Source organism: Mus musculus, chromosome 11 (genome assembly GCF_000001635.26).
Source record: "Mus musculus strain C57BL/6J chromosome 11, GRCm38.p6 C57BL/6J".
Taxonomy (NCBI): domain Eukaryota; kingdom Metazoa; phylum Chordata; class Mammalia; order Rodentia; family Muridae; genus Mus; species Mus musculus.
In genome coordinates, this window is record NC_000077.6 from 59094121 (window position 1) to 59109120 (window position 15000).

Below are 15000 nucleotides of genomic sequence, written 5' to 3' on the forward strand. Positions count from 1 at the left end.
TATAAGTTACTCTCGTGACAAGTTCCCAAGTCCCTAAATATGCTCAGGCAAGAGAGATACCAGCTGAAAACAAGCAGACTGTCTCTACCTTGTTTCCCTTTTCTATAGACCACTGCCTCTTCTCTGGCTGTAAACGTAACTGCCCATGTTCTGGGACAGAGACATCCCTGGACTAAATTCTAGACTCACAAATAAATTGCATAACTAGATGGGCTGTGATCCTGTCTTTTTTTTTTTTTTTTTTTTTTTTAATTTTGCTTGCATGAATGTCTGGGCACCACATGCTTGCAGTACACACAGAGGCCAGAAGAGGGCACCATATACCACTTCCAGACTGGCGTTCCAGATAATTGTGAGCTGCCATATGGGTGCTAGGAACTGAACGTGGGTCCTTGGAAGAGCAGCCAGTCTCCCAACCATCTCTCCAGCCTTGCTATTCTGTCTTACTAAAGACACACAATACCTCTGTGGCGGTCTTGTACCTAACAACAAGTGTCTACCACCAGGTTTCCTCCCAGCTGTGCTGGCTGTAGCTGGCCTGAGAAGTGTCATTTTCAACCCACTCCACAGCAATGATCCCGTGGTGATGGCAACTGGACACCTGCAAGACTCATTTCATTTCTAACTCTAGAGTCTGACGTCTCTCAAGAATATTTAGTGATCTACCACACTGAGTCTCTCCACGCTTGGTGCCAGACTTGGCATTATAAATATTGCACCTTTGAAGACACGTTAAAGCTTTTTGTTTTGGTTTGGTTTTTTGTTTTTGTTTTTGTTTGTTTTTCTTCAAGACAGGGTTTCTCTGTGTAGCCCTGGCTGTCCTGGAACTCACTCTGTAGACCAGGCTGGCCTCAAACTCAGAAATCTGCCTGCCTCTGCCTCCCAAGTGCTGGGATTAAAAGCGTGCACCACCACTGCCCAGCACTTTACAGCTTTTAAACTCACTTTTCAAGATACTCACTGCTAGTATATAGTGAAGAATGGTCTTTGTATGCAGGATTCTTTCTCCACTCATGTATCTTTTGAAGAAATCTTATCATTCATGAATCTGTTGGGGTGTTTTTTCCCTGACCTTTGTGCCTTTTGTTGGGTGTCTTTCCTAGTTATGCTATAGGATGCGGTGACAGCTGGCCTCTTTGAGCTGTTCCTGATCTTGGAGGGAAGTAATTCCGTCCTCAATTTGCATACAGGGCTGCTTGCCAAGCCAAGAAAGATCTTATTTAATGACATTTGTTACAAATTTTATGACATGACTGGTAATAAATTTTGTCGAATACTTTTTTTTTTAATTCACATTGCTACGTTTTATCCCTTTTTTGAGATAATTTCCATTTTCGGTCAGTCGGATGAGGTCAGGCTGAAGCTCACTTGCTAGTATTCAGGACTGCGGGTCCTGGGCTGGGAGTTCCCTTACAGGGAATGATCTTGTGGGTATGACCCTAAGGTCAGCTTGTCAGTATTGTGTTTCACAAACTGTCCTTGATACCCATAATAGGTTGACCTGACATGGTGGCTAGATTTTAATGTGCTATGCTACCTACATCCACAGCCTGGAGCTCTGCCTCCTTTTCTGTCTCTGGGGGATATCTGTGAACACAGAATAAGTAGTCCTCAGAATGCTTGAAGGCCACTGCAGCCATCACCTAAGAGCCCTGTGACCTGGGCTCCTAGGCTATGACTTACCTACCTGACACTTTGAGTGATTTGTGAGTACTTGGCCCAATTTTAAAATACAGAAATGATTAAACTGTCATTTAAATTCTTAAATTCTTAAGTGATTGTTTTTATAGGTCTTGAAAAAAACAGATTTATTTATTTTATTTATATGAGGACACTGTAGCTGTCTTCAGACACACCAGAAGAGGACATCAGATCCCATTACAGCCACCATGTGGCTGCTGGGTAATGAACTCAATACTTCTAGAAGAGCAGTCAGTACCCTTAACCTCTGAGCCATCTCTCTAAGCCAAACATAACTTTTAACATTTCCCTTATTGTATATGTCTGTATGTGTGCATGCACACTCCACAGTATGTGCGTGTGCGTGTGTGTGTGTGTGTGTGTGTGTGTGTGTGTGTGTGCGTGTGCGTGTGCGTGTGTGCGTGTGCGTGTGTGTGTGTGTGAGAGAGAGAGATGCGTGCGCGTGTGTGTGCGTGTGTGCGTGCGTGCGTGTGTGTGTGTGTGTGTGTGTGTGAAGGTCAGAGAACACGTACATTCCTCTCTACCCATTGGCTTCTATAGATGGAACTTAGTATGTCAGGTTTGGCAGCAAGTGGCTTTACCTAGTGAGCCATCTCCTCTGCCCATTAGAGAAAAGGCAATTATTTTGTTCACAAGACTGGTCACATCTCCTGCTCTGTCCCTTGGGTGAGACAGTTGTCCTCAAATTGTGGTGGCTACCTCTGTGGCCACCCACCTTGTGGGTTCACTCTTGATTCCTCCCCAGTGGCTGTCAGTGGCCTTTCAAATCTTAACTTTCAACTCCCCAAAATAAGACATCCCCTTGAATTTTTATCAGATATGAATGGTTTTGGGTCTTCTGTGGATTTCTATCTCTTTGATACTCTTACTACCTTCTGAAAATATGTGACAATTCTTCCTCGTGGGAGCCTTCAACATCCTTTTTAGATTTGGAATTGGAAATAGACTCTTTGTGCTGTTATAAGTCTTTTAGAATTTCACTTTCCACCAGTGTTGTCAGTAGACATCAGGCAGTTAAAAAATGTTTTCTACATGTTGATTTGGGGTTTTTTATTAATACTTTATCTGAGAATCAGAGCTGTGTATTACATTAATGCACTGTTAGAATTCAGCTGCTGCTTTGGCCGTCCGTCGTACCCAGAGCAGCCCTTCCCCTCTCAGAGACACTGGCAGACTCCCGCTGAGACACTGTGCAGAGCCTCTAGCTAAGAGACTCCACACACAGACTTTTCCTGCCCGGGGAAGAGAGTTTGCATCAGAGGCCATTGGTGGCCATGCCCTCTGCCCCCAGGCCCTCTCCTGTCTCTGACTGCAGCCTCCTGCTCTAAAACCCCTCAAAGAACTGGCAGGAGAGGCTCCCCCTCTGCCACGTGGACCCCGATTCCTCCTCAGAGCACCCGCCATGCTCTCTCTGGTGGTACAGCCTGAACTGTCCTCAGAGCACCCACCACGCTGTTTTCTGTTTGTCTGTCCATAGTGTTAAATAAATCCTGATGCATCAAAGAACAACTTCTGTCTTGGTGTCCTCTATTGAGTCTGACACCTTCCATACACATTTACGGAGCACGATGTGCCATCTTGATCTATGTTGCAGCAAGGAACAGTTAAGTCAAGCTAGAAAAAATGTCCATCACATTCTGGTTTGCTTTCTACTGCTGTGATAAGCACCATGACCAAAAGCAGCGTGAGAGAAAACGGGTTATTCAGCTCATACTGATAGGTCATGACACGCCACTGGAGAGAGTCAGGACAGGAGCTCAAACAGGAGGTGGAGCAGAAACCATGGGGGAGCACTGCGTACACCATGGAGGAGCGCTGTGTACAGGCTCATTCTCTCCCTGGTTTACATAGCCCAGGCCACTTGCCTAGGTCAGCTACCCACAGTGGACTGGGTCCTCCCACCTTAATCACCAACCAAAACAATTCCTCAGACACGGCCACAGGCCAGTCTGTTCTGGGTCGTCCCTCTTCCCAAGAGACTCTTGGTTATATCAAATTGACAATAAAAAGTAACCAACATATATTTCCAGGTGCACTTTTTCTGTGTAAACATTTGAAATGTACTCTCTCAGCTATTTCCAAGCACATGGTACATTGTTACTACCACAGTACATGACTCATTTCTCTTGTGCTGCGTTGGGGTGGGGTGTGTTTCCCAAGGCCCATGTGATAGAAGTTTGATCCTTGGTGTGCAGATACTGAGGTCCAAGGGCCTCAAAAAGGTAAGACTGGCTCACGGGGTCCTGGGGATCAAATTCACACCGTCAGTCTTGGTGGTGAGAACCTTTGCCCTCTAGTTCATCTCGCTGGTTCCTTTTTTTTTTTTTCATTTTTAATCAACCAATAATAAATTATAGGGCACAAAATAATGTTTCAATAACCTGTCTGCATTGTAATCAAAACATGGTAATTAGTATATCTACTACCCCAACTATTTACTATGTCTGGTGGTGAGAACATTTTAAATCTTCTTAGCTGTTTGAAAATGCATTGCACACTATTGTCAAGCAGAATCATTTTAGTGTGCAAGAAAGCACCAGAACTAATAATTACCTTCTAGAGTGTTTGACAAGATTTACCCACAGCCCTTGTACTAAGGCCCTTTTCTATGGTAAATTACATTTGGTTTTTGTTTGTTTGGTTGGTTTTTTGTGTGTTTTGTTTTGTTTTGTCTTGTCTTTAGATTTATTATGTACATATATGCCCACATGCCAGAAGAGGGCGCCAGACCCCTTACAAATGGTTGTGAGCCACTATGTGGTAGCTGGGAATTGAACTCAGAACCTCTGGATAAGCAGTCAGTGCTCTTAATCTCTGGGACGGCTCTCCAGCCCTGAAAAAACTCATCTTTATAATTATGTTTCAAAAAGACACTATGACCTTTCAAATTTTCTACTTCCTTTTATGTCACTTTTATACAGCTTCAAGAAAATAGCTGAATAGTTTTTATTTTTTTAATTTTTCATATTCTTTAAAAATAAAACTTAGTAAAGATACAAAGCGTTTTTTTCTTTTTTTTGTCTTTTTTTTATTTTGTTTTGTCTGTATGTTTATTCAGAAACCATTTCCTATTGATGGAATACTTGAAATGTTGTCTAGTAACACCCGGAGCTCACAGTAAGAGAAAACTCCTTAGTGAGGAAAGACAAATACACATCTAAGATTTCTAATGAGTGGGGGAGACTGACCTGTTTGCTAGCCGGCCTTTAGAAAATAAGACTCTGCCTACAGAGAGCTCTCTGCTGTCACAGCAGCACACCCACAAAGCCCTCTGCCCTTCCCTTGCCACACACAGACACCACAATATGATGTGCGTACACTTCCGGACACACAGAGACCTTTACATATCAGAATTCAGGAAAGAGCAGTCAGGTACCGGTACCCGAAACTACATAAGTCAACTTTTGTTGCAAGAAAATCCAATTATGATTAGGGGGTCAAAATGTCCCTACTTGTATTTAAATTGAATGGAAATGCTTCTTGCGAACAAGAATGTTCTTGCTGGATTAGGGCATGCAGGACCTGCAGACACTTGGACACTCACAGAGTCCCAGAGAGACAGATCTCACTTACTCGAATCCTAAACACCAAGAGGAGCCAGGGATGTCCCTGGGCACCAGACAGCAATGCAGAGAACGCACGCCTGGGATGTTTTGGGATGATAAATGCTACCCCGTAACAACCAGGACTCAGCTCTCCTGACTTAGTTGCATCAGCTTCTGCTCACACAGCCAAGCCATGGATTTGAAAACAGAATGTAAAAGATTTAAGGCTCTCAGAGGGTAAGTCCCCTGCAGCAGTACCAGGGTCCTCAGATTATTCATCATCTCATCCAAATGAGCAACAAGAGTGCCCTCAAACAACTGACCTGCCACGTCCAGGCGGAAGGAGAGCTTCTGACCCCCGGCCTCGCAGCTGTACTCCCCAGCATCCGCCTTGCCCGCCTGCTGCACCACCAGCCTCCTGGAGCAGCCCGAGGCCTCCACGCGCACCTTCGAGCTGGAGCTCAGCTTCTTCCCGTCCTTGAACCATGTCACCTCAGTCTGGGCCTGGGCCACCTCACAGCTCAGTGTGGCGCTGGCCCCCGCCTCTGCCTTCACCTCGCTGTGTGCCTGCTGCTCCTTGGCAAACGCCAGCTTGGGCTCTGGGGACAGTTAGACAAGGACACACAGGGTCAGGAAGGCCACACAGAGAAGGGGTCTAGATGGGTGGCTGGATCGGAAAATATCTCCCATGGTGGGCACTGGCTGTGCCCACGAGAAGCTTCAGCATCTCTTGGGACAAAAGCCAGTTCATCCACATATCCTGCCACAAATTCAGGGGCAGCTCCAGCATGTTAGCTGCGCTGCAGGCAATGGTCCCCATTACAGTTGATGCATTTAGGATCTGTTGGGGAACCTGCCTGACCCTGAAACCATGAGAAAATCTGTAACACTTGCTACAGTCCTGTTTTACTTTCACTTTGACACCTGTAACCACCTGCACTTGGCTCTTCAGTGGCAAAGAGGACATCCAATATGATCTTGTTACCCTGTGTTCCATGTGCCTCACAAGTCACCGGGGTTGGGGGAGAGGTATACACTCTCTGTTCTGAGCTCACCCACTCATTATTTAGACCTCATTATTGCTTTGGGTCTCACTTTAGATTTCGAAGCATCTCGGCATCTGGTATAGCAAGTGCCCCCACGTGGATCTTTGCCCGTGGTTTGGCTCAGTATTTTCACACTAGGACAGAAGCGTCCCTTGCTACATTTGAACCAAGAGTGATCACCTGAGGTCTTCCTGACTGTGTGGCACTTAGTTAATCTTCTTCACTGTCCCTTCAGAATGCGTCACAAAGCACGTTGGCAAACCTTGTGGGACTCGGGACTGCTAAGGTGATGCTTTTGACATGGGTGTGAATCTAAAGTTGTCACCTCCCGGGCAGACATGGAAACGCTTCCTCTGAATCGCTTGAGGTCTAGAAATTATTCTCAAGTCTCCTACTAAGTGATGTTTTTTGGCATAAGAGGGCAACAGAAAACAGCACCTCCAAAAGGCCATGAGTCCTCAATGACTGAGGTCAAAGACACAAAAATGGCTGACATGCTAGATAAGTGATTTAATCTCCCCGTGAAGCTGGCCAGTGAGCCCAAGGACGAGACACACAAGCATACGGACGAGGCAAGGGAGTCAGCTCAGGACGTAAATAAGTCTGTGATGCAGAAGAGATAGCCAGCAACAAGCATGCATGAGAAACTGAGCAAGGGCAGCGAGATCTTGAAACAGTGTGTGTGCGTGCGTGCGTGTGTGTGTGTGTGTGTGTGTGTGTGTGTGTGTGTGTGTATGTGTGTGTTCATGTGTGTGTGTGTGTGTGTGTTCATGAGAGAGAGAGAGAGAGAGAGAGAGAGAGAGAGAGAGAGAGAGATGAAAATTCAATGATAAAAATCTATAATGCCCTGGGAAGTACCATGAACATGCTAATCAAGCATACGAAAGTCTATCATGGGTGGAGGACACCAGGAAAAGCTACAGCCAGACAGCAGTAAAGGAAAGAAAGAGGGGCTGGAGAGATGGCTCAGTGGTTAAGAGCACTGACTGCTCTTCCAGAGGTCCTGAGTTCAATTCCCAGCAACCACATGGTGGCTCACAACCATCTGTAATGGGATCCTTTGCCCTCTTCTGGTGTGTCTGAAGACAGCTACAGTGTACTCATAGAAATAAAATAAATCTTTAAAAAAGAAAAAGTAAAAGAAAAGAAAGAAAGAGCATGCCCACAATATTCAGGAACTCTGGGATATGATCAAGAGATCAAGCCTATGAATCTATGGGGTAGAAAAAGATGAGATACAAATGAAAGGTGTGGAAAATGAATTCAATGAAATTATAGTTTAAAAAAAATCCCCAACTACAGAGACATAGGTATCAGAACACATGGTGTATTTACAGTCCCCAAATAATCATGGCCAGAGAGTCTTCCCTGAGATGTATAATAAGGAGCCTGCTAAAACAAAACAAAGAAGCAATGTTAAAGGGCTGTAAGAGAGCAGTGAGATGGGGCAGCAAATAAAGCACTTGCTGCCAAGCCTGGCAGCCTGAGTTCAAGCCCCAGAACTCGCTTGGAAGAGAAAATTGACTCTGACCTCGACACGAATGCACCATGTGCTCACACACACAACTTAAAGATGTAATAACTTTTGAAAAGGCAAACCCATTACACTAACCTCAGACATCTCAGTAGAAGCCCCCAACCCTAGGAAAACAAGGGATGGCCTATTCCATGCCCTGGTGGAATGGAATTCCTGGTGGAAAGGACTATTCCAACAAAGTTATCTCTTAAAACCAACAGAAATAAAGACAGTTCAAGAGAAACAAACTAAAGTAACTCGTGACATCCAAGACAACACTTACTTAAGGCTCTAATTGGAATCCTAAACTCTGAGGAGGAAAAAAGTCTTAATGACAGTAGCAAGTGGATTAATACATTTCACGAGAAGAGTAGATGAACAGGGGAGACATGGAAAAGATTCAGTTGTGACCAATCCTGTATATGAGTAAACCTCGTTAACAAAAACAGGGAAGGGGGAAAGAAAAAAGAGTCTGGCCAGATGACTCAGAGGTTAAGAGTAATGGCTGCTCTTGCAGAAGACCGGGGTTCAATTTCCAGCACCCATGTGGCAGCTCACAATTATCTGTCACTCCAGTTCCAGGGGAGCTGGCGCCCTCTTATGGCCTCTGTGGGCACTGCATACATGCAATGTACATACATGCATGCAAACACTCATACACATAAAATCAAAATCAATCTTTAAAAAAAATGAATGAATAGTAATCCAACTAAAACAACCAAACAGGAAAACAATCAATAAAATTGAAAGAATCAGAAAACACCTCTCTATAATAATTCTAAGTGGAAATGATCTTCACTCTCTGACAGAGTAGCCTATTGTATTAAAAAAATAAGATCCAGGGACTAGAAAGATGGCTCAGTGGTTAAGAGCACCTGATGCTCTCACAGAGGACCCAGGTTCAGATCCCAGCACATACGTGGTGGCTCACAACCACCAGTAACTCCAGTAATAAGAATCGGAAGTCTTCCTGCCTCCAATGGCACACACATGGTACCCAGACAAACACTCAAGCAAAAGGCTCATACACATGAAATAAATTAAATAAATCTAAAACTATTTTTAAATATGTCACTAGTTGTTTTAATACTGAACTCTTTGTAGTTTAAAACACACACACACAAACACACGTTACTAGTAAATTCAGACTTGAGAGGGGATGGATCAAAAACATGGAAGCCAAAAACAAGCAGGGTAGCTAGACTCAGATCTCATTGAACAGAGTTGAAGGCAAAATTAGTTAGAAAAGGCAAAGTTCACTATGTATTAATGAAGGAAGAAATTCATTACATCAAAAAGATGGAATAATTATGAATATATTATGTAGATAGTCCCAAAGGACTGACCTGCCACGTCCAGGCGGAATGAGAGCTTCTGTCCCCCGGCCTCGCAGCTGTACTCCCCAGCATCCGCCTTGCCCGCCTGCTGCACCACCAGCCTCCTGGAGCAGCCCGAGGCCTCCACGCGCACCTTCGAGCTGGAGCTCAGCTTCTTCCCATCCTTGAACCATGTCACCTCAGTCTGGGCCTGGGCCACCTCGCAGCTCAGTGTGGCGCTGGCCCCCGCCTCTGCCTTCACTTCGCTGTGTGCCTGCTGCTCCTTGGCAAACGCCAGCTTGGGCTCTGGGGACAGAGAAGGACACACATAGAGGGTCAGAGACACTGTCTAGATCAGGAAGGCCACCTTCGGAAAGATTGGATGGGGTGGGGCATCTGAAAAGCAGAACATCACCCAGGCTCTATACACTGGGTCCAGGAAACGCCCCTGGAGCCTCAACACACAACCCCAGTCTATCCACATAGCCTGTCACCACTGCTGGGACTGCTCAAGGGGACACATGGTTATTACAGTCCTCCACGGAACGGGTCATGACACATGTACCAGCCCCACGGTGGCGATGGAGAGTCTCCTCGGGACTTGGTAGGACATGCCTCACAGAGCTGAGAATCCTAACTCTCCATACCTTTTCCTACTCTGAGTCATTGTCAGCCGTGGCACCTGCTGTCTGTCTCACTGATGTCTCCAGCCATCAGTGCCTGTGTTCCTCTGTATAGCCGGTATGCAGGGAGACCCTACTCTCGGTAGTACTGTTTCTTCTTCATATTCATTTCAGGAATCTGTTTATATATTACAGCACCTAACCTCTCTCATTGTAGGTATGACCTGTGGGTCTGAGTCCAGTTACAGATGGTTAGATGTGACTTGGACCCCTAAAGGTTTACATGTCACAAGCTGGATCCTCACTTGGTGGTGTTAGGGTGAAAAGCTTTTTACAAGGCAGAAAATTAGTGGACCTTCTGGACCATGAAGACTCCACTCTCTTATCTGGAGAAACTGGATGAGTCTTCCAGGAACGGAGTACCACTCACAAGGGCTGAGTGTCCTCCATGCCTGTGTGTTTGACCCTTTCTGTTCCTAACAGGGTTTCCCCTCTATTTCTCTGCCATCCTGTGGAGCTGGTTCCCTCACCAGGACCCCAGAATCTTCTAGCTGAACCTTCCAGGCAGTGGAATCATTAGTCCCTGAGTTATAAGTTGCACGGCCTCTGTTATTTTGCAATAGTACCATAGCAGCTACATCTTCTAATGGGTCTGGTGTCCCGTGTAATGTGGCCAAGTGCATCAGTCTCCCGCACTGTGGCTCCTGCTCTGGTTTCCTGAAGACTCTTTCCCTATCCTGAGGACTTTAAGCCACACCCATCATAAACCACATGACTATGGTTTAGCTGGGACCCTGGTGTCTCTGATTCGCCTGGAATTGCCCTGTGTGATGTGAACTAGCAGACAACACTTTGTTTCCATGTGTTCTAGCATCCAAAAGTTCTCGTGAAGTCTTTTCTCCCGAGGAAAGGGAGGACTGGGTTTACACATGAGTGTGTTTCAGAACTCAATGCTCTGCTCTCTTCTATTTCTATCTCTACAGTGAGGACCCAGGATCTGGTCACTGTTGTGTAGCCAAGCCTCACAAGACTAGAGAAATATGCTCACACTTTCTTTAAGGATCTGAGATGCTAGGCTGGCAAGATGGCTCAGCAAGTCAAGCCCTTGCTCTACAAACCAGACAAATAAATGAATTTGACCCCTAGAACCTGCAGAAAGCTGGAAGAAGGGGACAGATGACCATGGAGTTGACTCTGATACGCAGCATGGCACATATGCCCATACAGGCAATAGTACTAACAGTAATTAAAATACTTTAATGTGTAACTTTCCCCTACAGAGCTCTCAACTAGATCATAAAATGCAGATGATCTGGCTAAGCCTGTAGAAACATCTGGACCACCACAGGCTACAGGTCGGATGCGATGCACACAGAGACTTGAGCACCACACAGCATCAGGAGCCCTGGACAGGTGCTCTGAAATGAATAGCTAAACACAGCTATTTGGAATGAAGAAACAGAGAGTGTTAAGACTCCTCGGTTGGCTAGCTCTGAGAGACATGCCTCGCTGGCTGACAACCAGGAATTCTGACATAACTGTCCATTTGCATATATATATGAGAAACATGGTGAACAAGATATCCTGAAAACAGCCAATGAATTGTGCCTCAAGTCCACCTCCATGTGACCAACATGCCTTCCCAGGTACAAGCCTGCATAGCCCACTTAGGACAGTCTCCTGTGTCAAGAACAAAATTCTGTGGGTTTAAAAGGAAGGGGATACGCTAGCAGATGCTTTAGCTAATATTTAAACTCGGTTGCAGATTAAGTAAATCCAAGGGCCCCAAATCACAGACACGGCAATAGGGAACGTGTTCCTCCACTGGTGCCTGCGCAGGACTCTCAAGTGCCTCTTGGCTTACGGGTCTCTCTGCTTCACCAGTAAACTGGCTAACTCAGTCAAGGGCCTTGTCACATCTCTGCAGAGGCGCCCCCCTCCCAGGGATCTAAGGAGGATTGTTCAGGCTGCACTGCCCACAGCAAGAAGTGCATTTCCTAATGCAGTTATGGAAACAGCACTAAGCTGCAGACGGTGCTGTCCCTCCTGCTAGATCCCCTGAACTCAGCCAGAAGTGGGAGAATGAGAAGCAAGAGGGGCTGAAGGGTGAAGTGGGAAGAGGGGAGAGCAAGGGATGCCTGCCAATAAAGAGTACATAATACTCTTGCAGAGGGCCCAAGTTTGGTTCCCAGCACCCAAACTAGGCTACTACTCCTGGCTGCCTGTAACTCCAGCTCCACGGGATCTGATGCCCTCTGCTGGACTCATTGAGTACCTGCACTCATGTGCTCACACCCACACACATATACACATGGCTGAAAGGTAATAATAAAGTCAACCCCTAAAGGGAATGAGACCAGGATCTGTCTAAGCCATAGCCAGCCTCCAACACCTCCACACAAGCTAACTTAGTTGTGTGACACCCACCTGCCACGTCCAGGCGGAAGGAAAGCTTCTGCCCCCCGGCCTCGCAGCTGTACTCCCCAGCATCCGCCTTGCCCGCCTGCTGCACCACCAGCCTCCTGGAGCAGCCCGAGGCCTCCACGCGCACCTTCGAGCTGGAGCTCAGCTTCTTCCCGTCCTTGAACCATGTCACCTCAGTCTGGGCCTGGGCCACCTCGCAGCTCAGTGTGGCGCTGGCCCCCGCCTCGGCCTTCACCTCGCTGTTTGCCTGCTGTTCCTTGGCAAACACCAGCTTGGGCTCTGGGGACAGTGATAGGCAGGGTTAGAGACACTGTCTAGGTCAGGGAGGCCACAGGGAAAAGAGCTGTCTCGGGCAATGGAGGACAGTACTTTCTCAACCTTGATGGAAGACCATGGCCTTCATCACACTGTAGGGCTTCCTGGCTCTGCTCAGTTGTCTCTGCCAATGCTGTGCAGTAGATTTTACCTGTGACACCCACAGCAGTTGGCTCTTTGGTTCCTGCATTCATCCCACGCTCCTGTCAGATCTCCATGTCAGTGCTATGCCGACTGCATGAAATGACCTACAGGCTCATTTCCCTTTGTGTAGTGTCGACAAAGGTCTCCGTGAGCATGGAAAAACTGTTCTCAGTACCATTTGATACGTTTTTCTCCACAAAATTATTTGAAGATTTGGTTGCTATTCCACTTATTCAAAATACATAAGGCTTGCTGAATTACTGTTTTCACACAGTTTACTAGTAACCATCCTGGTTTATCACCATAAAATGTCTTGTCATATTCTTTTAAAAATAGCATTTCCATGTAGACCTGATAGCTTGTTTCTCAATATCTAAACATGAATGGAAGTTGGGGGAGTGGGGGGCGGTCGCATCTAATGGAGCACTGCTGTCTGAGAGCGCTACTGGTCAGTCAGGATTGCAGATCACCTATAAATCCTCAGGGCTCTGCCTGCACACAAGGCCAATGGCTGTCACTCTCAGGCTTTTCCCTCTGAGGACATGGAGCCCAGCCCTAACACTGACAGGAATGTGGGCTGACTGGGCAGCAGACAGGAGACACTCACTCCTCGATGTTCCTGAATTCAGAGCAGAAACTCTATGGAGATCTCTGACACACCTACCCAAACTGAAAGCAAAGGGGCCATGGTATTTGCTGTAAACTATACTCTGTTGTGGCAGGGGGTCTTGGGGGTAGGATTGAGACCATGCACAAGGTCAAGCCAGAGTCCCAGATCTCACACAACCGCAAGATGGTTCTGGGAATGTGTGACTAAGGATTACCCCATAGCAACCCCACTCAAGGCTTAGAGCCCTCCTCCACCTTATGAATTCAACCCCAGCCTAGTTGAAGGCGAGGAGGAAGGATGACCGTGTGAGAGATGAAGATTAATATAAGTCAAAAGAATAAGTCGGGCCTGCTCCACTGTCTCACGAGGATAAATAGGTACCTGCGACGTCCAGGCGGAAGGAGAGCTTCTGGCCCCCGGCCTCGCAGCTGTACTCCCCAGCATCCGCCTTGCCCGCCTGCTGCACCACCAGCCTCCTGGAGCAGCCCGAGGCCTCCACTCGCACCTTCGAGCTGGAGCTCAGCTTCTTCCCGTCCTTGAACCATGTCACCTCAGTCTGGGCCTGGGCCACCTCACAGCTCAGTGTGGCACTGGCCCCAGCCTCTGCCTTCACCTCGCTGCGTGCCTGCTGCTCCTTGGCAAACACCAGCTTGGGCTCTGGAGACAGACAAGAACACACAGAGTCAGAGACACTGTCTAGGCCAGGAAGACCAAATCAGGGGGAAATCCTGATGATACAGGTACCATTGATGAGCAGAGCATCACCCAGGCTCCACACTCACTGTGCCCAGATGCCCAGTGCCCCTCAGCACAGAACCAGACCCACACATCCTGCCTCTGCTGTGGGGCTGCTCTGGAGAGCATCTCTTCAAAAGCTACTTTCAGTGGCTCTGAGGTGGAGACCTCAGAGGGGTTTTCAGCCCCTCCGTTTGTCCTTCAGTGGTATTGGTGTCACAGGCTGACCTGGTTCATACCTTCATTGTCTGTCTTCAGATTTTTGGAGCTCTGCATGTATTTGAGTACTGGAGTCCTACCAGCAATGTGTATTGTAAATATATTTCTTAGTTTTGTGTGTGTGTTCTGGTTGAATCAATTATTTTCACAGAGCAACACATCTACTGGTTCTTCATAGGCCGCGTATGCACGTACCAGCTATGAAGTCATTCGTACGGTAATGTCCCGGCACACTCAGCTGTGAATCATGCTATCTTCCTCTGAGGTTGCCACTCCACACACTGTTGACTGCAGCCTATGCTTCGGGGGAGACCTCCAAGGCTAACGCACTTTCCCAGTGTGAAATGCCCTTACTATCACTTGGGAAAGATGGTCCCATCTCTACGCCTCAGACTCATGCCACGGGAAAGGAGGGACAGGAACTGTGATGGTGGTCAGTCAAGAGCAGGGTCAGGGACCACGCTTTTCTTCTCTATTACCACATTTGGGCTCATGGTCTGATTAGCATTGGTTTATGATGAGGGCTGATCTCGTGGAGCAAAGGCTCTCAGTTTTCATCTGAGAGTACACAAGGTCGTTGCAATCAGCCCTTCTATCAGCATCACACTCAAAGGTATACATATAGTAATATACGTTCGGGTTCTGACTAGGGATACAGGTAAGTCTTCAGTGGTTGCTGGTAGTTTCTTCCGATCTTTGTCACAATCCTTCAAAAACACTTGAGCATTTCTTCACTGGGCTTTAAATCACTTTATTATCATTTCTGGGGCATCCGGTTAGAAAACAGGTGCTTCTGCAGCTCCGGT

The 15000-nt window shown here is 46.9% G+C and overlaps 1 protein-coding gene across 2 annotated transcripts in view; it reads right to left on the reverse strand.

The window, feature by feature from the left end:
• The window catches only part of Obscn (obscurin, cytoskeletal calmodulin and titin-interacting RhoGEF), a 142120-nt gene that overhangs the window by 99865 nt on the left and 27255 nt on the right, over positions 1-15000 (reverse strand). For both annotated transcript variants that reach the window (NM_001171512.2, NM_199152.3), the window contains exons 13-16: positions 13622-13897; positions 12175-12450; positions 9155-9430; positions 5570-5845 (exon numbers count right to left, since the gene is read on the reverse strand). In NM_001171512.2, coding sequence (NP_001164983.2) covers positions 5570-5845; positions 9155-9430; positions 12175-12450; positions 13622-13897 — 1104 coding nt within the window. The remainder of the gene's footprint in view (positions 1-5569; positions 5846-9154; positions 9431-12174; positions 12451-13621; positions 13898-15000) is intronic.